The 27,915-nt window shown below is 36.9% G+C and overlaps 1 protein-coding gene across 3 annotated transcripts in view; it reads left to right on the plus strand.

The window, feature by feature from the left end:
- Positions 1-27,915, plus strand: part of LOC108708359 (calcium/calmodulin-dependent protein kinase kinase 1) — a 147,108-nt gene that overhangs the window by 66,870 nt on the left and 52,323 nt on the right. For all 3 annotated transcript variants that reach the window (XM_018246975.2, XM_018246977.2, XM_018246976.2), the window contains 6 exons: positions 3,779-3,832; positions 16,701-16,752; positions 17,363-17,496; positions 18,472-18,508; positions 25,719-25,740; positions 27,495-27,583. In XM_018246975.2, coding sequence (XP_018102464.1) covers positions 3,779-3,832; positions 16,701-16,752; positions 17,363-17,496; positions 18,472-18,508; positions 25,719-25,740; positions 27,495-27,583 — 388 coding nt within the window. The remainder of the gene's footprint in view (positions 1-3,778; positions 3,833-16,700; positions 16,753-17,362; positions 17,497-18,471; positions 18,509-25,718; positions 25,741-27,494; positions 27,584-27,915) is intronic.

Consider the following 27,915-nt stretch of genomic DNA (forward strand, 5'->3'; position numbering starts at 1 on the left):
GTTTTTTCTTCTCAGTTCTTGCCTGTTACTGAAAACAAGTGTTAAGAAGTCTGTAAGAAAAGCTCTTTTATCTGCTTGCAGCACAGTTTATATTTATATGTTAAATGCTCCAGTGATGTGAACTTAGCAGGGTAGATCAATAAGCATTGGTTATGTCACTTGTAAAGTCTTGCATTGTAATGTTCAAATGAAAATCCACCTCTCTGGTGTGCCACAATGGTCTCTAGATTTTAGTGACAGCCCTGGGATTTGACTCACCAAATTTCAATAATATTATGACCAGACCTTAAGAGATAAAAAGGAGTGTTAAAGGGCTTGATATACATTAAATATACTCTACTGTTACCCTGCACCTTGTATGTGTTAAAATGGAAGCAAAAGCCAACCAAGAGAATATTTATGGGGTAATGTAATGTGATGGTGTCTAGAAAAGTAGCACATTTAAGACCATTTATTGCATTATCTACCCGCTATGTTCCTTACATCAAGCGTACATGCTTCTGCTTAGCAATCACCACCAGAGCGCATAAGACAGGAAGTCATATGACCAGACATGGTGGCTGCCAGTCCCACTGCTTTCCATTTTCGACACGTGTACAAGGGAGCAGGGCCATTCGGGGTCCGTTCTTATGTGGTTGTGGAGGAATGGGAAGGGGTTCTCTGCAGGAGATCTATGGTTATTGTTTCTCTCACATTTTCATTTAAGAAGCTCTAATATTGTATTTAAAATTAATCTCATTTGTAGTTATCAGAAGCAGCCATATTTGGTCAAGTAGGACTGTAGGGCCCTTGCATAGCACATAAGTAGTAAAAACCATGTACGTCTGAAGTGTGATGCGTGTTTTATTTAAGGCATGACTACTGTTTGACTGCTCCCTCTAGAATGCATTCTTTCATTCAAGGTTAAAGGGGACCTGTCACCCAAAAAAAGTATTCCAAATCCTATTTTATAACGTTAGTCAAGCAAAATAAACTTTAATTATGCTATTTCAATTATTTAAATCTTCCTTTGGTCTGGGATTTTATAATTATAGCAATCAGGCAGGAGCCAATTTGTGTGCACTGTTATTAAGGCAAGCCTTGCATCATCTCAGAATCTTGTTTATGTACCAGAATGGGGGACCTGTCCATTCCCATGCACTGGTTACACAATTAAATGGTAAAGTAAGTGGGGGGAATGTGAGGAGTGTAGTGACATCTAGTAAGTGCTGAATGGAAAGTGAAAGTAATTGCCTGCCCCACCTCTATGCCTAAGGCATAGAGGAGGGGCAGGCAATATTTGATTGACAGCTGAGATTTTAAAATGAGTTTACAACAGCTATGAATGCTGTAAAAAAAAATAAGAATTTGGATTCCAGGTTTAATTTGAAATGTACTTGATTATACAGCTTTTTATGTGTGGATGACCAGTCCGCCTTAAAGGAGAAGGGAAGTCGTTTAGCACTTGGGGGTGCCAAATGTTAGGTACCCCCAAGTGAATGTATTTACTTACCTGAAACCCAGGGCCGGTGCTCCTATTAGTAGAGAACTGTACCGGCCCGGGGTTATTCCAGTGAGCACCACGGAGCGATCCTCTTCTGGTTAAAGCAGAACTTTAACTGAAAAATCTGCTTTTTCATTCTACTGCACATTTGAAGAAAGAAAATTTGAAGAAAGAAGAAGCCGGAAGAGAAGCACTCCGTGGTGCTTGTTGGAATAACCCCGGGACGGTGTAGTTTTCTGCTGATAGGAGCACCGGCCAGGGGTTTCAGGTAAGTAAATACAATCACTTGGGGGTGCTTAACTTTTCCTTCTCCTTTAAAGCACCAAAGTTCATTTAATACAAAACATTAAACAAATATGTTTGCTGTTATACTTTAAGGCTGCTGGTGCTGTCAATGGAATAGTAGTTCCCCTAAAGCAGAAATGTGGGGTGGATGAACCAAAAAACTGCAGGGGGAAAGTTTTATCTCAAGAGACTAAGGTCCTAAAACAAGGCCTGTCTCTCTGAAACAGGGACCCTACATTACACCCCTGTAATAATACAGTACTGAATTTTCTAATATGCTCATTCCAAGAAAAAAACTGCAATATAGTTAATTTGAATCTTGTAATGCACTGAATTATATCTGAAAAGTGTATTTGTGTGTGTGTGGGTGTATGTATATTTATATGATATATAGTGGAATGTACTTTTAGAGCTCTACTTTATAAAGAGTGCATAGATCACACATATAATTATAATAATTATTGATAATTATACTTTTTCAGATAATGTATACAATTTTCAGCCTAGAGAGTTTGAGAAAAGCTGCATATTAATTTTAGAAAGGCGAACTCTTAAAGGAAACTATGATATTTGCTAATATCCACCAAACTGTAGTGGATTTTTTCACAAGTTGTTTTCATGATAGCTTTCTTATAGCTTTTGATATAATTAATGGCTTATTATGGTAATTCTTGGGCAACATAGTCCGGGTTAGACAAACTGGGGCCTGTTAGATTTTTCCTGATTCACATGGTTATTTCATGACACTCAACAGATCTTGAATCCCCACTGCATAAATAATCGAATTGAATGAATATGTCCGTTCGATTGCACTACAGAAAATTTAGCTTAAAGAGGCATTATTTATAGATTGTGGCAAACATACTTTTTGCTTATTGTTTTTATTAAGAAAATCTGTTTTTGTTATCTTGTACTAAACAGGGCAAACTGTTTATTTCAAGATTAGTGAAAGGGGGGAGGTTTTGTTTTTGCTGAGCTCATTATCCTTATTTAAATTAACCAGGATTAATTAATTAATTAATAATTAAAAAATAGACTGTACAGTAAATTAGTTTATACAATGAACTTACAGAATTACATGCATAGAGGCCAATCACTAATACAAGAGGGGAAGAAGACCCTGCCCAAAAGAGCTTACAATCTAAGTAATGAAACTTGAAAAAAGTAATGAAACTTGAAAAAAGTGAAGGAAATTTAAGTTACTGTGGGTGCCAGATGTCCTAGAAGGACAGATTCAATGCCAGAATCACACAGAGGATTGTAATTTTTGAATGCTGTCTGGAACAGCTGCCAATTTCAGTCTACATCACAATTACAACAGTATATAGCCATGCAGGGAATTTTTGGTTAAAATGGGACATGGTTTTCCTTTCCCAAGCGCCCAGCTTGCACATGTAAACTGCCTGGGCTGCTGTCCAGGGCCCCCCTCCAGACCACCTGCTGCGCCGCTGCCATGCGCGTATGAGCACAATGGTTTTTGGGCAGGAAGGAGCATGAGGAAGGAGCCTGTAAATCGCAGGTCTGGGTGCGGATCTGGGCCCTGGAATGGGTGCACCATACATGTGGTTTGAAATGAAGCAAAATGAGAAAGAAACCAAGCTGATGAAAGTTTAGTGAGGACTGCTGTAAGATTAGAAATGGCCATACACAGACCAATATAAGCATTTTTAGTAACTACGTAATTTTTGTATTTTAACATTGATTTTTTTTAGTGCTATGTCATTTTCTTTTAAATGGCATTTATGTCATTGTGTCTTTCTTTACAAAACGGTGTCCCTCCCATAGTTTCTTTGGCACTACAGCTCTATCAGTATAAGTGCTTACCTGCTGAAAACCTGGGTCATCATGTGTGAAAAAAGCATAGGTACTGGAGTGCAGCCAGTGGTCATTAATTATGAAAAATGTTTCTCTGATTTAAGCTGTATAACTTGCTGCTTTATTCCTAACCTTAGACTGGTGCAGGGGTTGCATCCCAATGTGTAATAATTATTTTCTTCATTCTATTTGCAGGGTTCATATGGTGTTGTAAAACTGGCGTACAATCAAAGCGATGACAAGTATTATGTAAGTGAAATTTAATTTGCTGATATATATTTCCACTGTCTGTGTCAATATAGTTGTACTCTGTCCAATGGCACGTTACATGATCTGGCACCCGTGCTGTGCTCTGTCACGTTATTGCACACTGTATAAAGTTAATTGTTGAGCATTTGTGCACAGTGCAAAGGATATCAGTGCAGGTTTATAAAGAACAGCAGTGTATAAAATTAGGGATGCACCGAATTCACTTTTTTGGCCGAATCCTGCTGAAAATGGCAGAATACCGAACCAAATCCTGGATTCGGTGCATTCCTAATAAAAATGCCTCTGAAGCAAATCTTGGAAGGGAAAGGCAAATCATTTGAGCTACTTTGGCCAATTTATATTTCTGTATATCCGAATAGTGTCAACATAAGCTCAAAACTCTATTGTATTCCTAGTATCGTTTTCACCCACTACAGCCTTCCCTCTAGAGAGCCCTCTCTACCAACTGAACAATCCTGCTTCTTAAAGGAACAGTAACAGCAAAAACTGAAAGTGTATCAAAGTAATTAAAATATAATGTACTGTTGCTCTGAACTGGTAAAAGCTGTGTGTTGGTTTCAGGAAGACTACTATGGTTTATATATACAAGCTGCTCTGTAGCAATGGGGCAGCCATTGATGTGGCACAAAAACTGCATATTTTTGTGGTACAACAGAATACATACCAAAAATCTAGTACAGGTATGGGATCCGTTATCCAGAAACCCGTTATCCAGAAAGCTTAGAATTATGAGAATGCCATCTACCATAGACTCCATTTTATCCAAATAATTAAAATTTTTCAATATGACAGTACCTTGTATTAATTTTAATTAATTAATTGTTATTGGAAGCAAAACCAGCCTATCGGGTTTATTTAATGTTTACATGATTTTCCAGAAGACTTAATGTATGAAAATCCAAATTATGGAAAGATCTGTTATATGGGAAAACCCCCAGGTCCCGATCATGGATAACAGAGCCCATACCTGTACTGGTAATGTTTTTTACCACGTAGCAGTGCTAGCTGTTTTTCCGCAAAACAAAATGCATGGTGAAATTTGCTTAAATGCTTGCCACAAATTTCCCCCCAAACTGTATCCGGGGAAAACATTTGCTCATCCCTGATAAAAACACTAAAGCTTAAAGCTTGTCTAGATTAACTTTCTACAATGTTTTATAAAAAAAAAGTAATCATTTATTGGTACCTGAACTAACTCAAGCTTTTAAATAGCTAATGAATAGGGGGAGTCTGGAGTGCAGAATCTCTTCTGGCTCAAATGCCCTTATTGCCAAAACCAAATAAACACCAATTTGATCTTTAGAACTGCTACAGAGGATCCTGACATGATAATTACCTAGATGTTTAGCAGAAGTCAACCTTAGTTATAGCATTTAACATATAACATTTTTTTTTACTCCATAGCTGCCCTCAGATGACACCCTATGCAAATAATATATAATTGTTTCATAGAACCTTGCTTTAGAAGTTTCTCGTCACAGTCTGACAGCATGCAGTGGACCCATTTATGTTGAGAAGTTAACTAAATCACTTCTTGGTCTGTAAGAATACATGCAATCTGAATAACCATACTTCTCAGCTGCTTTCATACTCTACCTGTACTAGTCCAGATATGGATATTTAAGCCTTGTACAGTAGAGAAGAACATTTAAACGTGTCTGTCAGTATAAGCACCCCAGTATATTATACAAGACTATGGGGCAAATTGATCAAAATGTGAGTTTAGATCTTAATAAATAAAAACTCACGTTTTATTCAGTCCAATGGGATTTTTAGATCTGTATTTATCAAATGGTGAGTTCGAACCTACACCCATTGATAAATACAATCCCATAGGAATGAATAAAACATGGGTGAGTTTTTATTTATTAAGCTCTAAACTGACATTTTGATAATTCTGCCCATATGTATGTGCAGAGAGTCATGGAAGGATTACGAGTACCCAATGCCCTTGCTGTTCAATACCTCTAAAGAGTTTGGAGGGATTTCTATTGATGGATACTACCTTAAACCTATCATCCCAAAAGTTCTACTTCGGCAACCATTTGTGCATAGACTCGATGTTAATTACATATTAGACCACTCACATTCCATTTGGGATAAAGTTAAATCCCAGGCCAAAATGCTCTCCCCCACCTGCTAGCTGCCTCTTTATTGGGTAACTCAATATTTCCTACTAAAATCATCTTTTCGCTGGTGATTAGAGAGGGACTTAAGTTTTTATGGTCTAGGCTGTACTTATACACCTTTTTATTTTAGAAATATAACATTCTCAGTGGTGAAATATTTAGATTAAATCAACTGACCCACTTTATAAAATCTGTATCCAAGGGCCCTGGGATTCACGGCACTTTGTTTTTTTTTAAGAGCTTTGCATTTCACACAGTTTTTCTTGTGGATCAGTCCCAAATCTAGTAATTAGCTCAAACATCTGCCCCTTACCCTATAAGTCGGCATTTTTATCAAACCTTCGTAGAAACGCATTATTGTCAAATATGGAGCATTGTTCAATCAATATATCTCTACAAACCTTTCAGCCTTTCTCTCGTTGGTGACAGCAATAGGATCAATTGTATCCTAATTATTGGACTGTGTTTCAGGGGCTAAATCTAGAGTAAAAGCTCTTATGTAAATAGAGCCTAAAACAATACATATTATAGAAGTTACTCTGCACACTACATAATTAATACAGACACATAGGGAATGAAAAACATAATGATTTAATATTACATACAAGTCCAAAAGTACATAATTACATAGTCATCTAAAATCATAAATTAATTCATACCACACAGAGTGTTCCAATATAAAAAGTAGCACTCAGACAGATAGGTTGGTAAGAAGGAGAATTCCCTAGCATTTCAGACACAAGTCTTTTTTCAAGGGGATTCTGTGATTTTAATTGCAAAAACTATGCACAAGGATGAACCATCATCAGCATAAGATCAGGACCAAGTATCTGATACACCAATGGGGGAACACTTCTGCAATCAAAACCATTCAAGACATGAAGGTCTTAATTCTAAAAAGGAACTGAACAAGAAAGAAAGATCTCTGACATTAAATTTATGGAGTTATTTAACACAATACGAGAGGGCATTCATTTGGGATCAGGTTTAATGTCACACTATGTGACCTGACTGAATCCAGACCCCTAGACTATTTACAACCCACCCTAATTACTTTTATTATCTCTACAAGTTGTCTCTATCTATCTGTAATTTCCTAATGTATTGCCCACGAACACTTTTCAATGATCCAACAGTATATATGCTGTGCCTTTGAGGCTTTCATTTGTATTTTGCCTGATGAAGGGGTATTGGTGCTCTGAAAGCTTGCAATGTATGTTTATTGTTAGCCAATATAGGTATCACGTCTACAATACTTTTTGTATTTGTTTCTCTTTTATTCATATTACTGGAATAAATTGCACCTTACAGGCAATATTTTCATACGCACTCTTTTTAACTAAGCTTGCATCTTGAATATAATCATATCCATGTCCCTGATAGCCATGGTGCCAACAAACAATTTGTCACATTTCTTCATACTAGGCGTAAGCAGTCATGTAACATTCATGTAGTCTGTTGCCTACTCAATCTTTGCTGTCATGTTAAATGTGTAAAATTAGGCTGAAACAACTCTTTGCCAGACTGCCAACTGGAAGATCTGATGTAAAAGAACAGCATAAGCAATTATGAGGCTAATGTTAGGCTGACAGGGCTGTTTTTGTTTTTCCCACTTAATGATATTGTTTTCTTTTTGTTCTTTATGGTAATAACACATTGCAAATAATAATTACTGTTGTTATTCTCAGTAATAATGTAGGGTTTAATAAGCAGTATTACTCAAGCTTTGCCAGCGTACAGTGATCTCTGAAACACCTTTAAAGGAACAGTTCAGTGTAAAAATAAAAACTGGGTAAATATATAGGCTGTGCACAATAAAAAATGTTTCTAATATAGTTAGTTAAGCAAAAATGTAACAAATAAAGACTGGAGTGACTGGATGTGTAACATAATAGCCAGAATCCAACTTCCTGCTTTTCAGCTCTCTAACTCTGAGTTAGTCAGCGACTTGAAGGGGGGTCACATGGGACATAACTGTTTAGTGAGTTTGCAATTGATCCTCAGTATTCAGCTCAGATTCAAACGCAACAGCTATGGCCCATGTGACCCCCCCCACTCAAGTCACTGATTGGTTACTGCCTGGTCACCAGTGCAAACCAAGAGAGCTGAAAAGCAGGAAGTTCTGTTCTGTTATGTTACACATCCAGTCACTCCAGCCTTTAAACATTACATTTTTGCCTAAGTGACTATAATAGAAAACATTTTTATTTTGCACAGCCTATCCATTTACCCAAATGTTTATTTTTGAACAATTCCTTTAATTTACTTAAGAGGAGGGTTCATTTACAACAAGAAAGGCAGTATGTAAAGTGCAAAAACAGCACAGAACAGCCATCCCCATCCATAGCCATCCACAAAAGTCCTCTGTGGATGAAAATTCAGGGATGCACTCTTGTGCACCTTAGTGCTCTTGCACTTCTTTTAGGGGACATAGTAAATGCCTTCCAGAGCCTCACTTTAGCGTCATGTATTTTATATCTGAAATGTGATATAATTGTTTCAGTAGCTCACTAGAATTTCTTACTCTAGAACTGCCAGCATCCTCAGCCATATAATTCCTTAGGTTTAAAAAGATCTATTGTAAATGAAAACTTTTCATTAGACTTGTTACTAACTATTGCCTTTTGGTTCAACAAAATAACATAATTATCCTTACTTTCCAAAAGAGGTTTGAAGTTTATACTTATTTTTTAAGAATGGAGCAACCATCATTTTCCAGTATCGAAGTAATATAAAAAAAATTGCCTGTATCAACCAATAACCATTTAGCATTTCATGGGCTGTGGTATTTAAAATAATAATAGCAAAACCCCCTATTACTTCGGATAAAAGATTTGATAGTTTTTTTAAGGATCTTGATCTACCTAAACTTACCCCGGATCAGGCCCTTTATGTAGATGATGTTATAACACCGGAGGAGGTCTCTGCGGCCATTAAACTACTGAAATCTAATACTGCTCCTGGTCTCGATGGCCTTACGAATCTCTATTATAAAAAATTCTCTAAGGAACTGACCCCCTATTTGACCCATATGCTTAATGGCTTAAGGGACGGCAGTTCTCTTCACCCAGAATCACTGCAAGCGAAAATTTCAGCCATACCTAAACCTGATTCGGATCTCTTTGATTGTAAAAATTATAGGCCTATTTCGGTTTTGAATACAGATATTAAGATCTTAGGTAAAATTATAGCCAAGCGCATTAACACTTTTCTTCCCTATATTATCAATAAAGACCAGGTGGGGTTTGTTCCTGGGCGCCAGGCTTCTGATGCTACTAGGCGTCTGATACTTTTGATCCAGCGAGCCCAAGCAGCTGATGTTAAGTCTATGATCCTCAAACTTGATATTCGTAAGGCCTTCGATTCGCTATCCTGGGACTACCTATATTATGTTCTCGGTAAATGGGGGTTTGGATCTAAATTACTCACGTGGGTTCGGGCACTATATAACTTTCCGTCCACTTTGGTCAATATCTTAGGCTTTACATCTAAACCTTTTCCGATTTGTAGAGGGACTCGTCAGGGTTGCCCCTTGTCTCCTACCCTTTTTAGTTTAGCAATAGAGCCTTTAGCAAGTGCGATTCGTTCCAATCCCAACATCACGGGCATTACTGTAGATACGGAACATCATAAAATTAGTTTATTCGCCGACGATCTAACCCTTATTATTTCCAAACCAATGACTTCAATTCCCAATTTATATAAACTTTTAGATATATTTGGTTCCATTTCGCGACTGCAGATGAATCATCAAAAAACTGAGTCTCTTAATATCAATCTTACACATGAGGTTGAAAAATAGCTTCAGCTAAATTTTGAATTTGCCTGGCAACCTCACTATATTTCCCTTTTAGGGATTAAATTGGCCAGGTCTTTTGGCAATCTTTACAAGTATAATTATCCGCCAATGTTTAAATCTTTGGATGCCCTTTTGAAGAAATGGAGCTCTCATACTTTATCCTGGGTAGGTCGTATTAACTCTGTTAAAATGACCCTCCTCCCTAAGCTATTATACCTATTTAGGACGCTACCTATTCCGATTCCTTATCGGCAGTCTAGAAAGGTTTGAATCATCTATTGTTAGGTTTGTTTGGGCTGGGAAATCCCCTAGAGTTAGTAAACTAACCTTGTTTCAGCCTAAGAACAGGGGAGGGTTGGGGCTCCCTAAGCTCTCCTTTTACTATAAAGCTGCCCAATTGGCACAGATTTTAACTCTCCATTCTACAGACGATAGTCCACACTGGGTCTCTATAGAGGCCTCCTTTACACAACCATATTCACCCACTGCTTTAATTTGGTATTCCCCGGGGACAAGACCCAAGATACTTAGTAGGTGCTTTCAACACACTCTGAAACTTTGGGATACTCACCAGAAGAAACTACATTTATGTTCTCCCTTCAGGCGTGTAACTCCCATCTTTAGGAATCCACAATTTAGCCCGGGACTTCAGACTGCTCAATTTGTGTGGTGGACCGAAAGCAATATATATACAGTGGGTCAGTTGTGTTCGCCCTCTGGTCCTCTTTCCCTGCACCAATTGATTGATAAATATTCTATCCCCTTGGGTGAAAGGTTTAGGTTACAACAAATCCTCCACTTTGTACATTCCCAATGGTCTAGAGTTGAGCCTAAGGATGTTCCATCAACAGCCTTCGAAACCTGGTGCATTCGCTCCCCTAGGTTACGCAAGGCGGTTTTGTATATTTATGACTTCTTTTTTGATTCCCCGCAGCCTTTGATGTTATCGTATATGTTGGCTTGGCATAAGGATCTTTCACGTGTCCTAGATCCTAAAGTTTGGGACCGAGCATGGACTACGGCTAGGAAATCCTCCAATAATGTGTCTTTGCAGGAGTCCAATTATAAAGTGCTTTTTCGCTGGTATCTCGTCCCAGCCCGTATAGCAAAATTTTCTCCTTCAGCTGACCCTGGTTGCTTCAGAGGTTGCGGTGGAATAGGCTCGATGTATCATACTTGGTGGTCTTGCCCTATGGCACGTAGATTTTGGATCAGAGTGTTTAATATGGTTTATTCTATTTTTGACATTTCCCTAACCAGGGATCCTGCATTAGCGTTATTAGGGGTTAAGCCTGAGGGTTTGAACCATGCCCAATTCCGACTGTTTACCTTTATTATGTCTGCGGCCAAAAAGACCCTAGCTCATGCCTGGAAACAGAGGTGCATCCCATTTGACCCTGTAAAAGTTAGAGTCGACTGGATTATGTCACAGGAGAAGATGACTAGCATCCTACTAGACACACATCAGAAATTTTTAGTGATCTGGAGTCCCTGGATTGAGTATAGATTTGGGCCTGGTGTTCCTAGCATCCTTTTTTCTCTATAGTAACAAGAGTTTTATTTTGATGTTAATGTAGAAATGGTTTCATTTCCTTTTTCCATTATTTCTTTTATTTGATTTTATTTTCTTATTGTTTTAACGGATATTCACTATTGTGTATTTTATGGTACATTTAATTGTAGTTGTTCTACTGTTAATATCTCAATACCGACTGTGATTTTCTGTGTCACCTCTGATATGCTCTGTATACCTATGTGTATTAGAGATGCTTCTGTGGTAATAATGTTATGTACGACTTTTTTGCTATATTCAATAAAAATTTATTGAAATAAAAAAATAATAATAGCAAAGATGTGGTAGGCTGCTATGGGGATTATGTAATAAAAGAAATTTTGCCCAAGAGCAGTAACTCATAGCAACTAATCAGCAGGAAGCATTTACTGGTCACCTGTTTAAAAGCAAGCATATTATTGGTTGTTAATAGTTACTGCCAATGGGCAAATGTAGTGCCTTTTATTACATATGGAGGTATGTGTTATTAAACCTGCTAAATCTCTGCCCCACTTGTAACATGGAAGGTAACCATACTTGTTAGAGCTTAACATCTCACTTTACAGCAGTGTAGGAGTACAAAGAAGTCTTTGTTTCGGCCTACTGTACACATGTAGTAAGTCAGGAGTTCCTAGTATATATAATTTTTTCCATTGTACGTATGATGAAACTTATCATTTTTCTTTGGTTTACTCTAAAGCTCTGCAAAAAAGCAACCCAGCCTTCTATTCTTATCAGTTTGCATTTGGTACTAATAAATAATTTGAGACCTGTTTTCATCAGATTTGTCTCATCCTTGATGATATGGTTAAAGGTTTTCTTCTTGTGCTATATAGCCGAGTTAGGACTCAATCTTCTGCCCTGTAAAGCATGGAACAGCACCAGACGCTGATTGAAATGAACAAATGCAGTGCTATGTCTATTACTCAGCCTGGCATCATTTAATCCATTTCCTATTGTACTTTTTCTTTTCTCTGAGCTGCATTTTGTTCTTGTAGCAGCACATTCAATTATTGATTTAATCCTTCCTAATAAAATAGGGGAGTATTGCAGTGCTTACACACAGATACTAAGGAAAAACATCGGTGCAAATATAGTGCCTTGGTTAAAAGTACAGTATGTGCTGCCTGCATTTGGGTTATGTAGATGTGGTGTGTACCAAAAAAGTATTAAATGAAATTGCGGTTGTGCATTCAGCAGCTCTATCTTCTAATAAAGGTCATAAGCATTTCAAAATTGTTAGATTTTATACTTTATTTTTTAAATCCTCAGATCACTTTATAGAGTGTCTTTACTATGAAATGCATAGGTGTACCTATAGGTGAAACAGACCCTTCAATTTCATGTGGCCCCTTAAGTGTTTTTAATATGTGCACATGAAACAGGTAATTAAGGGGCCCTAAATGATTTTGCTGTTCAATCCACTAACTTCTGGTTACATGTTAGAAATAAGAATTATACAGCAAATCAATAATCCGAAAACCTAACCTTAAACAGGACATTTAAATAAATGTAATGAATGTTTTCTCCCCTGAAACCATAACAAAACATTATACAGTTTCACACACTGCTTTTCCCATAATAGACCTGTGTTTCATAGAATGGCACAAAAGAAACAAATGCTTTATCTACAAACGTTTGTTAATTGGAGTTCCAAGAATTGTGGGACATACAGTATTTAGCAAATAGTGAAGTTAGAGCTTGCCACAGTCCACATTAGTACAATATAGCTTTTTTTGGGGATTTTTTATTTGAAAGTGAGAGTTCACATTATGATAAATGCGTCCATAACAATCCTTTACAAGTGAATAGAATATGGTGGAATTTCTGTGGCAGACTATTGCAAGTTTTAGGGGCACATTTACTAAAGGGTGAAGTGACGAACCAGGGATCAAAATCAAATGGTACATTGTGATTGATAACAAATATAAGAATAAGAAACAGTTTCTATGTCAGTTTTCCCTTTATTATGATTCAAAGCAATGACAAATGTACAGAACAGAGGATATGCGAAGTGTTGACTAGTAATTACAGTAACATGGCGAAAAAATGCTCCATAGATACTGAAATCCTATTCACCTTCATTTCTTTTGTACCCTGTAAATCACAACACAGCAAATAGGTTTGCTGATCGATACGCCATGGCCTGAGTAAAGGAATGTACAATTTTCATGAGTTTTCCAGTTTTACAAAATGAGATGTCAGCAAAGGAAAAGGAAAGGATTTGTGAAATGCTTTAATTAAAGAGACACTTTATGGTGATATTCAGTCATCTGGTTCCACCTATTCACTGACACCAATGTTTTATTGGTCTATATATAGTAATAGCACCTGTTATACAGTATGTAATCAGAATTTGGTACTCTAGCCACTTTTGGAAATACAAATATTGAAATCAAACACACATGTTATAAATTAGTAATGGTCAAACAGTAGTTACATACTACAACAGTTGCATTAATATCAGGAAGCAGACCTTGCTCTTGTGTAGCACCCATGGTACCGGGGGCCTGGACAGAGGGGTCTTCTTCCTTTATAGCTGTAAAGAACTCCCTCCTCCCCAGCCGCTCTTCTACCTGAATGGGTGGAGGAAGGACACAGGCATGCAGAAGACACCAGCATGGGACTGGGTAGGGATTGATGTGAGCACTCACTAGTTACGCCACTGGACTTCAAAACTGTTTTCTAGCAAGGCCCACATCAGGGACTTAACCAAACTACCACTAGAAACCAGATGTTGTACAGATAAATTACAGGGCAGCTGTTCACTAGCACTATGGCTTACCTTTTAGTAGTACAGCTTGGCGTCACATATGCACACTTAACAGTTTATTTGAAAAAATATATACAGTCCTCTCTGTACTACACATAAAGGTCATATATTAGCTTTGCATTGCTGAATATTCCAGAAGTTCATAACTAGTGATGGGCGAATCTGTCCTATTTTGCTTCTGCAAAAAATCCGGAAAAACTTGCGAAACAGCAATAGGTGTCACACAACAATTTTGACAGGTGCGACAATTTTACACACAACTCTTCTGTCCAACTGCATTAAGGTCAATGGGCGAAAAATTTTGCCGCGTGACAATTTTTTCGTCGTACCGAATTTTCTACAAGGAATCTTTGCCGCAGGAGGCGAAATTTGTGAATTCGCATTGAATCCTTGCCTGCCAAATGAAATTGCCCATCACTATTCATAACATATAACCAATATGGGATCCCTTATCTGGAAATCTGTTATCAAATAATTCTAATTTTTAAAAATGATTTCCTTATTATCTGTAACAATCCAACAGTACCAGGTTCTAAGTATTATGGATAATAGATCTTCCTGTAATACTTGAACTTCAAGTTCTGAGTAAATAAATAATGGGAGACCCACATGAGATATTTGCTGTAGGATATTTTTTTTATACCACCAATATGGATTGATGTGGCTTAGTTGGGGTCAAGTACAAAGTACAGTGTTATTATAAAAGAGAAAAAAGATAGGAGAAGGCCTACCAGTTTTCGGGGTTTTCTGGATATCAAGTTTCCGTACAAGAGTTCCCATACCTTTTATATACCAGTGATGGTTGATATAAATGCACACTATTGTTACCATGATATTATATTTACTATATTTATTGCTTATAATATTTACTTTGATTAAAACAATCCATGTGACAAGGTTCGACTTTTGCTAAACAATAGTCATACGGGGGAATGTAATTGAAAGTCACAAGCATTATTTAAAATGGCTTCTTTGGGAATGTTTTAACAGTGCTCGCAATGAGAAATCCGTTGCTGGCAAATATTACATTGTGAATTTTGGCTAAGTAGAGGTTTATTGTTAACACCTGCTCTGGAGTTTTGTTGAATATTTTGTCGCTAAAAAGACTTTGCGCTTGAACTTTAAATACATACACTGTGAATATTCACAAAAGCCATTTGTTCACAAACTTTGTGATGAAGTTCTTTAATCAGTCAAAAAGGACACAAACATGGTGGCTAACATTTGCAAGCGTCTTTCGCAAGGTAGCAAAACATATTACATTGCCTAATGATGTTTAAACTTAGGTTTTGGTATTATTACCTTATGTGTAGTTCAGGGGCGTAACTATAGAGGAAGCAGACCCTGCGGTTGCAGGGGGGCCCAGGAGTGTAGGGGGCCCAGTGAGACCCTAATTAATTAGCAATTTTAATATATCTTGGTAAAATAGGCCAACTTATAAATATTTTGGGGCCCTAAATTGAATTTTTGGTATGGGGCCCAGTAACAACTAGTTACGCCACTGGTGTAGTTCATTGTGTTGACTCACCTTAAATTCACCTTTAATCTATTTTAACATATTAGAGGGGTCCTGTCACCCTAATAAATAATATCAAATCCAATTATATTGTGTTAGCTAAGCAAAATAAATCTTAGACACTATATAAATACTGTAAATTTTGTTTCCTTTTTTGGAATCCATAATCACAGCAACAGGCAGGCGGCACACTCAGGAATCTGTGTTAATTTAAAACAGACTTTTATTATTCAGTCTGTTATATCTGGGTGGCAGGTACCCTTTAATATTTATTAGGTTATTCCTAGTAAAGTCATGCTTCTATATGCATCTAAACACTCTAGGTGATGCTTTGGAGTGCTAAATTCTCGTCTCATAGCTCTGTAACTGTTAAACATCAAAATTAACTCAGGATACATTTATTGACAATATAATACCAGTGGTTGAAATATGTGTATGGACTCCTGGGAAATTACTATAATAAGGAAAAATCTCTGAACTTGTTTCCAGTTAATAAATTGACATGAGAGGAAAAACAGTAAATTTTGCCATTCCAGTCTGAGATGAAATTATAATGCCATAGTAATGTGTTTTCTGATTCCTCTCACACTAAAAAAAGCCTATAGGCTGATATATGATAGATCAAACTAGGAAATCCAGGACCAAGAATTCTGTCTATTTTATGATTTAATAGCACACTTCCTGGTCTTTGTTATCTCTCTTTCAATGCCTGAAATGTCACCTAATGGCCCTCTAAACTCTTGCTCAGATCCCACTGAAAACCCCAAATAGTTGATTGTAATTGATCCTAATTTCTCAGAATGTATCTAATATAGCAAAAAGTATGCGCTGAAGCCATTTTTGTCATATTTAGATCTGTTTGTGTGCCTGAATGGTAGAATGCTTTTTTTTCTGCACCAAGCATGGCATTAAAGGCCTTCTCTTTGCCAAACCAACCCCTTTATGTGCCCAGTACAATTTCCCTTGAGAAAATAAGGGTAATATGATAACAAAAACTATGGCAACTAATCAGGTGTTTGCTTTAAAAAAAAGACCCATAAATGCTACCTTATGATTAATACCTGTTTATTCTTTCCAGGCAATGAAGGTTTTATCAAAAAAGAGGCTGCTGAAGCAGTATGGGTTTCCACGTATGTATCTTAATCAATGTATATTTCTAACACATGCAGGCAGTTTGAATGCAATAAACTATGTACTGGAGAATGAAATGGATGCAGGGTTCCAGACTTGTTTTTGTTATCACAACCCTAAATGACTTTTTTTCCCTTTATTTTACAAGCTTGAATCCAGATGTAGTTGCTTAATCAGCTGTAGTGGGTTGGCACAGGTCTCTGCAAAATATGTTACAGGAAGCCAGATAGCAAAGAAGATCTTTTTTTTTTTTTTTACTTCTTCTGTTTGCTTCTACACACCAATTTAAATACAATCTTTTTAACTATTCCAGATTAGTTAAAACAGAATAACATATCATACATACATTGAATTCATTCAGGGATTACTGTATGCTAGTTAGGCCTTGCCTGAAGGCAAATTTCCTTCTGATCCTCAGCAGAGATCTTTGATCTTCTTTTGTATACATTTACTCTTCATATTACAGGACTTACTTCCTAGTAATTATTGTTTACCCAAAATAACTATGCCTTTATAGATATCTGAGTTTTTATTTAAAATTGTTGAGCAGTGATTTTGTGCAACAAAAGCAGAATCAAATTAATTAGCATTTTCCCCAAATGTTTATAGGTCGACCCCCTCCTAGAGGCTCAAAGACTGGATCAGGGGATCAAACAAAACCAATGGCTCCACTGGACAGGGTGTATCAGGAAATAGCTATTTTGAAGAAATTGGATCATGTAAATATTGTCCGATTGATTGAGGTATGTATGTTTCTCTCTATGCTTGATGTTGTTCTTAAAAACAAACATGGTACCTTTCATGGGCTTTAGAAATGCCTTCTTGTTATGCTGATCAGTGCTTTTAAAATAATCTTTTGTGACACAAAGGCATATACACTGACTTTAATGTTTAGGGGACTGATTTATAGGGAAAATAGTATCACGCGGCACTTCATTTTCCGAAGTTGCTTTAAGTTTCCACTTCGGACGACTTCAGAAAACGAAGCGCTGCGTGTGTCATAACGCAGACGACTCTCATTACAGCCGGCGCAGGAGAAGAGTTAGTGGTTCGGGAGATTAGTTGACTCAAAGAAGATGCGATTAGTCGCCAGGCACTAAATCTCCCTGAATCGCCTGGTGTGGACTAAGCCTTAAAGTAAGCACAAGCAGTTTGAGGTTTTTCAGCCTTCTTGTTATGCTGATCAGTGCTTTTAAAATAATCTTTTGTGACACAAAGGCATATACACTGACTTTAATGTTTAGGGGACTGATTTATAGGGAAAATAGTATCACGCGGCACTTCATTTTCCGAAGTTGCTTTAAGTTTCCACTTCGGACGACTTCAGAAAACGAAGCGCTGCGTGTGTCATAACGCAGACGACTCTCATTACAGCCGGCGCAGGAGAAGAGTTAGTGGTTCGGGAGATTAGTTGACTCAAAGAAGATGCGATTAGTCGCCAGGCACTAAATCTCCCTGAATCGCCTGGTGTGGACTAAGCCTTAAAGTAAGCACAAGCAGTTTGAGGTTTTTCAGCCTTCTTAGTTTGAGCTACACTGATAAGCCAATTTCAGCAACTGAATTACTTAATCATGCTATTGTATGCAGTGCTGGTTCCTGGCTCTTTGAATCCTATACTGCCCCCCCCCACTGCATTGTAGGCTGAAATCATTTTTCTAACACCAGTTGTACAAATTCTATTTATTTTTTTCTTATATAATTTTCTTATGATTTTTTAGGTACTAGATGATCCAGTCGAAGACAATCTTTATATGGGTAAGTATTTTTTTGTCATATGTCATATATAAGAAGTTTGTCTTAACCTCTTGCCCTTCATTAAACTGATGTTAATAGCATCATCATCATTTATTTATATAGCACTAGCAAGTTATGAAGTGCTTTACATTAATATTTAACAAACAGGGGTCTTACAGAATAAAAATAACATGAGAGGGCCCTACTCAAACACTTTTGAATCATTTCAGGGTTTATCATTATTAATGCTGTCTCTATCACTCTCTACACTTACAAAAGACTATCTTGCATATTATAAAGGAACCTTTAATAAAAGAAATACATAACATACCATTTTGTACCGTTTCTGAAATAATCAAGTTATCTTAATTATACCTCTCTCAGAAATGTCTATAAATTCAGGCTTTGTGTTGAAGTCTCTTTGTGATGGACAGTTATCTGTAATTCATGATTGGTCTGTGCTCCCTTTGCCTAGATCAGTGCTGTCTAATTTCTTACACCTAGTGAACCAATTATTATTCATACATCATACTTGAGGGCTTGATTATATTGAAATTATGCCATAGAAAAGATTTGTATTTATACACAACTGTACAATTCTTTTGGTTTTGCGTTATACAGGTTCACCTTATTGTACTCTGTTACTATTATGATGTGAATAGTTGTTGGTCTGTATTTTTTTTATATCTTTCATTTCTATTCCATTGCTGTATTAATGGCTAATCCTCCCTGCTTTTTCACTAATACCAAATATTAGCTTGTCATTGCATAATTACATGCCCCTGTTTATTTAACCCAGATAAACTGCTTCATTTGCTGTTATCAGATAATTAATTAAACATATGAATTAGTATTCTCAGATATGAAGCATTGATACTATATCGAGCTTTTCTTCTTGTATACAGAATAGTGCTTTCTGAAACAGAGCATTAAGGGGGTTATTTATTGAGGTTTGAGTTGTTTTTTCCATAAAAATTCAAGTTTTCGAGCTTATCGTTTTTGGTCAAAAATCACATTATTTGGTTCCATTGAACCATTTGAAAACTATGAACCTTTATGATGTTTTTTTGAGGATTTTGCCCGAAAACATTGTAAAAATCAAAGCGATTCAAGTTTTTTTCTGCAGAGAACTCGATTAATCTGAATTGTCGGGTTGTTAACCCCGAAATCGCTGAATATAGTTTTTTCCATTCAAGTTTTTTCTTAAAGAGATACTGTCGTGGGAAAAATAAAATTAATCAGTTAATAGTGCTGCTCCAGCAGAATTCTACAATGAAATCCATTTCTCAAAAGAGCAAACAGGTTTTTTTTATATTCAATTTTGAAATCTGACATGGGGCTAGACATATTGTCAATTTCCCAGCTGCCCCAAGTCATGTGACTTATGCTCTGATAATCTTCAATCACTCTTTACTGCAAGTTAGAGTGATATCACCCACCTCCCTTTTTCCTCCCAGCAGCCAAACAAAAGAACAATGGGAAGGTAACCAGATTGCAGCTCCCTAACACAAGATAACAGCTGCCTGGTAGATCTAAGAACAGCACTCAATAAAAAAAAAACATGTCCCACTGAGACTCCTCCAGTTACACTGAGAAGGAAAAACAGCAGCCTGCCAGAAAGCATTTCTCTCCTAAAGTGCAGGCACAAGTCACATGACATGGGGCAGCTGGGAAATTGACAAAATGTCTAGCCCCATGTCAGATTTCAAAATTGAATATAAAAAAATCTGTTTGCTCTTTTGAGAAATGGATTTCAATGCAGAATTCTGCTGGAGTAGCACTATTAATTGATGCGTTTTGAAAAAAACATGTTTTCCGATGACAGGATCCCTTTAAATAATAAACCATTTGAATTTAGTTCAATTGAGTTCATTCAAGGTATAAAAAAACTCAAAAATTTGACTGATGATGAATAACCCCCCACGGGTATGTTCACACAAGAGTTTGTACCTGTATTTGGCTTGCTGGAGTACAGCGCAAATACAGTATATGTATAATGATGACTAAAATGCCACAGCCAACATTTGCAGTTATTATTTGCAAGTGTAATGATCTATTCTGGTGTGGTTGATACCTGTAGTTGGTAGCAATAGGCCTCTGGTCAGAATAGTGAATTTAAGCAGAATGTATAGCATTCAAGCCAGGGGCATGATTACCTGTTTTGTCATGCGCTATGCAGTAATATTTATAGCACCATTGTTGCAGTTCCATTAGTCAATTTAAGATTATCCAGTTGATAAAAGAAGAATCTTACTGAAAGAATGGGAATTAGCTCTGAATGTATATGAATCCCCCATGGTGCATCATCTTCCTCTCTGTGACCATGCAACATTTAGTAACGCAATCTGTCTCCTTCACGGTCCAGAGAAAACGTGAGACATAGCGGTTGTGGCATACCTGAAAGGAGAGCACAGGAAGTCTTAGGTTTTTCAATCTTGTTAAGCATCACAGCAGCAGCCTCGTACATTACTCAATTTCCCCCAATCTATCAATAGAGTTTGGATTCCTAATCACAAAACAAAATACTGATGCTTCTTGAAAATCTCCATATCAGGTTGACCAAACCCCTCTTACAATTTTCTATTAGTTATGCACTGTACTGAATGCAACTGTCTCTCCAGAGTGCAAACAGGCAGCAGATGTGGAAGGCAATGATGTCTGCTGAGACAGACTTCATGGAGTAATTTCAACCCAGATTAGTAAAATAGATTCACCACGGGTGAAACCTTGAATTTCGCCACAAAACTGCTCTGGGCTCATCCCTAATTATAGATTGCTCATCCCTAATTATAGGTGTTTCTTTTTCCCCTCTTCCCTGAAGTTGGCCACGGCAGTCAGGCGAATAACCTCCTAGCAGTGGCGTAACTATATGTCACTGGGCCCCACAGCAGATTCAATTTAGGGCCCCAAAATATTGATAAGGTGGCCTGTTCTACACAGACATATTAAAATTGGCTATTAATTAGGACCTCACTGGGCCCCCAATTCTACTGGGCCCCCCTGCAAGCGCAGGGTCTGCTTCCTCTGTAGTTACGCCCCTGCCTCCTAGACTCAGTATTGGTTTTGTTTGCTCTGCAAGGCTCAAATGGTAGATTTTGGGCAGAAAAACACAGTTTTTATTCATGTGGATATGAGGAAACACACAGTGTTCAACTAGCTGACAAACGCAGGCCATGAATCAGCCCCTATGCTACAATCTGCACCTTTTCTTTTTTTTTTACCTTCATTTAAAACCATGGCGTCGGCCCAGGTGCAGAGTGAAAAACTCTCCTTAGTCGGCAGTGCCGAACAAGTTACCAGGGGGCGGCAAAAAAGCGGATCCTGGTAACATTGAGAGCTAAATTTCTGGTTATAAAACCAGAAATTCGTCTCTTCTAGTGCAAGAGTGCAATTGCGCTCTCTGCACTAGTAATGGGGGGGGTGAGGGGGAGCAGCATTGCAGGAGCCCCTCAGCTGGCTGCCCAGGTGCAGGCACAGTGTATTTCATTGCTGAAATGCAAGAGTTTGCACTTGCTTAGCTTGCACTGCTTAATTCTGCCTATGTGCGCACCAGGGTTGAAGCAATAGTTTCATGTGCAGGTGAAGAATGAAGCAGATGCCAGTGTAGGGGCTGATTCTCAGCCTGCTTTGTTATGCAGGCCAAGATCAGCCCTTTTGTGGCACTACTCTAAGCCTTAACCTTATTGTCAGATAATTGCTGAAGATAACATATTATCACACTGCAAACCAATTATTACAGAGCAAACATATATTGTTATTTAAATAGACTATTCGAAAATATTATCCAAATCTAACATCTTAGATCTTATCATGTACAATGTACGTTAAAATTAATAATCTTAAACGTGCAGTAATTGTGCTCCTGCATATTTTTGTTCAAGGCAAAGGATACTGTACTGTCAATAACCACTTAAAACACACCAAATAATGTTCTTTTAGAGCCTTACACGGCAGAAACTTGTTTATGACATGAGGATGATACTATGAGTTATTATTTTGCTGTGGAAAGAACTAGTTCATATAAGGCATAAGGTTAATATATTCATAGCCCAAGTCTCAGTTCTAAGGGGAATTATTAAAAATCCTTTCTTTACCAAGTAAAATTTGGAAAAAGTCTAGTGCAGTTGCTTCAACAAAACTTTCCCTTTGAATAATATGGACCAGTGGCTTTCTTGAGGCTAACCTGACCTGCAAATCAATAGGTGGGATCAGGAGTTTGGGATATTAACTGTGCAATAAATAAATTGATTATATTTTCTTGTGCAATATTGCATTAATCTGAAATATAACATAGCTGTATTGGCACCCTAACAAGGGGTAGGAAAACTACTATAATTTACTATTTATTTATGCCTTAAGCTTAACTCCTTGATGTCCTGGTTTCCCAGAGGGAAATTCAAGATGTTAAAAGCCTGGGTTGAGTGTATTTAAAGTAGTAAGGGTAGTATTCCTCAATAACAACAGTGTAATGTACACAGGAACAAATATCAATAACAAACTAAAGAATAAGCAGCACCTCTGTAGAGGAAGTAATTTTCTTCAATTTCTTTATTCATCAAAACATAAGATAAATTATATTGGTTATAACCAAATACATTTCCAATATACATGCATTAAAAATGATTTTAAAGGTATTTGTAAATGTAACAGAAATTGCAAGCAGTATCTATCTTGGTTCTTACTTGACTTACCAATGTTACAGTAGTCATATCTGCTCCATTCAAGGCTCTGTGTTCTGTGATTAACAGACCTTTGAAGAAGGAGTCTTACAAAAATGTGCAAGGCATTGAGAGAAATTGAATCTTGGCTAGAGAAGTGCTGAATACGGCAACACTGCAACATTTTTTGTTCATTATATGTCAGAGGGGGCAGTGGAAGGAATAGCAAAGGACAGATATTGCTTTTGATAGCAATAACATTTACAAATAACTTTAAAACTATTTGACATTTTAATTAACATAATTGTATACTGTAAAGTTGCTTAGAATTGCACTTGCTTTAATTATACACGTTTTATATTTGGGTTTACAACCTCTATCAGATTTTTCAAAGTGTATTATTAGCCTTTATCCACCAATTTTACAAATACAAAATTTTCAGCTTGTGTTCCTAGCTGGTTTATTCATGGTTATAGTGGTACGGTCACTGATTGCATAATGTGCAATTCCCTAGGTAAAATGTAGGATATTACTCATGCAGCATGGAAGAAGAACCAGTGATCCGTTGAAGGATGTGCACTTCTGCATGCAAACAAGCTGCAACACCAAAGCACATATAAAATGTTATATGGTCTCAAACTAAATACAAAATAATGAAATATAACGCAATAACAGGTTGCATAGAACAAACCATGTGTTTCAAAGGGCAGATAACCAGGGTCGGATTCCTATCATCCTCCCCCTGAAGTAAGGTTTATCGGCGCAGGATAAGACAAGGCGCGAAGGTGGTTAGCTGCCAGGAGGGCCCTTGGTGTCGCAGCCCCCAGTTCTCCAGTTCGACGCTGCAGATGACAAGCTATAAAACTGATATTCTGTGCAATTTGCACTAGTTTGACATTTAATCATGCTCACCTCTGGCATGAGGCCTTCTGTTTAAATGTTGCTTTGTGTAAGCAGGCCATACATACATTTTTATTCTTGTGTATATTATTGTTTGAGTTTTATTGAATTATATGTGATGTGTGTGTGTGTGTATCCACTGTATAATACACAAAAGCCATGAATATCTTGTAAATTATATCCTTCTGATGTCATCAGTTATAAACGGTGAGTTCTGATGTCATTTCTGTCACATGACTCACTGAAACTTATGTATTATAATAAATAAAGTACCCCCAGTTGCAAAATATGAGGATATTAGAAGTTACCTCGGAGTTCCATGACCTGTATAAAAACACTCGGCCTTCGGCCTCGTGTTTTTATATGGTCATGGAACTCCTCGGTAACTTATAATATCCTTATATTTTACAAGAGGGGGTACTTTATTCACTATATATTCTTGTTATTTAGTTCTGACCTCTTGTAGTGCATACCGTGACATGTACTTCATGCATGTATTCCATGATAATCTGTCCATGTTGATTGTCTGTGATTATTGTTTACCACATCTTTGGTTATATCAGTTAACTTTTCTGTGTATTCATTTTATGTACATATGGGTGCCTCCATGACAGGAGGAGGAACCTAAAGAGATATAAAGCGAGGCAGGCTGTATGAATCATCTCTCAATAACAGCAGCCTCCTTCACAACAACTGACTTTTCCCCGTAAGCAGGGCTTGTAATTAGAAAATACTAAACCTCACAGTTAAATAATGTTAGGGCTCATCCTCAAAACTGAAACTGCTTGTCAGTCATTGCCCTAGTGGCCTCCTATAACTCCCATGCCCCCAAGCACTTTCAGGGTCTTCTTCTTCTATAGTTACTCCTGCCTTTAAATGCTAGCACCAAGCAGGGCCATTAGCCCTTTTCTGTCTCCTTTGCAGGCTTAATGACATTGAAAGAGATAAGGCACCTATTCTGCTGAAAGCAATTGCAGTGAGTCAGAGCCTGCTCATACTGCCTGCTTTGGAACTGTTAAGGTGTTTCAGGTATTTAGATAATGATTTGCTTTTCTATGCAGGAGCACAAGCCCATATTGTAACCTGTCATAGAGGCAAGGCATCCATATGTAAACAGTATACATAAAACCAATACCCATAGGTGATTAAAGGGATTCTGTCATGATTTTTATGGTTTAGTTTTGAGTGAGTGCTGTTCTTAAATCTACCAGGGAGCGGTTATCTTGTATCAGGGAGCTGTTATCTGGTTATATTCCCATTGTTCTGTTGTTATGCTGCTGAGGGGGGTGATATCACTCCAACTTGCAATACATCAGTAAAGAGTGACTGACGTTTATCAGAGCATATGTCTGGGGGCAGCTGGGAAACTGACAATATGTCTAGCCCCATGTCAGATTTCAAAATTAAATATAAAAAGATCTGTTTGCTCTTTTGAAAAATGGATTTCAGTGCAGAATACTGCTGGAGCAGCTCTATTAACTGATGCATTTTGGAAAAAAAACATGAAACCCATGACAGTATCCCTTTAACTGAGAATTTATAAAATACATTTAGATATAAATATTGATGTAGAAAAATACTTAAACAAATCATTCTCTAATAGATTTCCTTACAATATATATTCTGTCAAAAACACAGATTCTAAAGATACTATTTTTCCCATTCTTTTTCAGTGTTTGACCTCTTACGCAAAGGGTAAGTAATATAATGTTTAATGACAGATAAGTGTTTAGAAGGTCACGTGTGCACTACATAACCCAAGTAATTTTAGGATTACCAATCCAGAAGAGATTACAAGGACCTGTGCTTTCTGGATAAATACAGTGCAGCCTGTATTCAGTAGCATGGGACAGGCTAGGGGAGGTATAGGTATACTCCATACCACCTACCATTGCCCTGTGTCTCTTTTAGATGTGCAGGTTTGGGAATGCCAGCAGGTGCAGGGTGAAAAGAAGCCCTTTCATTAATACCTATGGATTTTTGATGTGGCTTGTGGTGCAGAGTGTAGCTATGCTGTGGACAAAAGTGCTCAATGAGTAAGCCCCCAGCACCATAAGTGGTTCAATTGATATAAGAGATGGATCTCCCAGAATTACTCTCTGAAGTTGAAGCAGCTCTTATATTGCTATTTGGTCTTGTTGTCTGCAAAGGTAGGCAGGGCTGGAACAAAATCAAAGCATTAGGATTTACAGTTAATATGTTCAGTGTATGCTACAACTATCAAAAGCACAACAAGAACAAAACTATTTGCTCACATATGTAACTTTTGCTTGAGCTAGTTCTCGAAAAATAGTTTGTGAATTTCTCATGGTTTTTCCTTCTTTTAATGTAACTACTGAAAAAAGTAAGTTTTTGAAAATAATTCTAATAACATCTTTTGGTAAGGGATCCCTTATCCAAACAAAACATTATTCAGAAAGCTCTGAACTGCAGGAAGGCCATCTTCCATAGACCCCATTTTAATAATTTAATTCAAATCTTTAAAATATGGTTCCTTTTTTCTGTAATAAGAAAACATTACATTGTACTAACTAAGATGGATGAATCCATATTGGTGGCGAATTGGGTTTATTTAATGTTTAAATGATTTGTAGCAGACTTAAGAGATCCAAGTTATTTATTTGGATACCTTAAATCTACTGTAATCCATTATGATATATATATGCTTTCATGTACAGTATATCACTATGCAAGATAAATAAAACTCCTCTCTAAACTACCTCATTTAATGCTTCTTTGTGCATTAGAGTGAATGGTTTTATTATATTAGTCGTGTAACAATACATAGATTTTATTGTTTATTTGTTTAGAGTAAGAATAGGCAGCAAAAATGATTCACTGAGAATAAGCAGTCGAAAATGTCATTTCTGAGTCACTAGTTTCAGACGTATAATTCTTCATTTAAAAGCTTTCCATTGTATGTATTCTGACCAACAACAACATAAACATGTTTTCTTCTTTACTGCAAATGATGGAAAATCCCTTATCCAGAAACCCCCCAGGTATCAGGCATTCTGGACAATAGATCCTATTGCTGTATATTAAAATGAACTACGTCTTTAATATATTTCGGTAGTCTATAAAATAGAATATGGTATAGAGATCTACTGCTGTGGTTGAGCTATTAGTCCCAAGCAAAGCCACCTTATCCTTTAAATAGCAGCTAAAAATGGAATGCTCAAGCTGAATGACGGACTAGAAAATTATGTAAATACAGCTTGCCAGTACCTTCTAGACCAGATAGTCCTTAGTTTACTTCCATCATACTCCATTTCATTTGGTGGTGAGGTCTTTGTTTTTGATATTCTGATGAAAAAATTAGATTGACAAAAAAAAATTGCAGAAAAATATATGGAAAGGAAAAATGTGAGAGAGATAAAGAAAGTATCCATTTAGGAGTCTTCACTGAGTGTTATTTGTTATTTGTTATTCTATTTTTTACCTTTCAGGCCTGTAATGGAGGTACCCAGTGAGCATCCTTTTGCGGAAGATCAAGCTAGAGTTTACTTTAGGGACATTGTTCTGGGCATTGAATACTGTGAGTATTGATCCTCTCAATACATAACTATTCTTACAGGTTTTTATAACCAGAAAATACCTTGTATAGACTGAAGTGCTTATTAATCAATAGCAGTACACAAAATCTGTGAAAGGGGTTGTATGGAATGGCTGCAATATATATATATATATATATATATATATATATATATATATATATATATTATATTACAATGTATTATAATTTCATTTTAATTCTACACATACGTGTACAATATATATATATATTATATATATATAGTCCATGGGGGTGGCACACCGCTTATCTGTTTAGTACCCAGGTGCACAGTAAAATAACATGTAGCATTCAAA

The sequence above is a fragment of the Xenopus laevis genome, chromosome 2L (genome assembly GCF_017654675.1).
Source record: "Xenopus laevis strain J_2021 chromosome 2L, Xenopus_laevis_v10.1, whole genome shotgun sequence".
NCBI lineage: Eukaryota > Metazoa > Chordata > Amphibia > Anura > Pipidae > Xenopus > Xenopus laevis.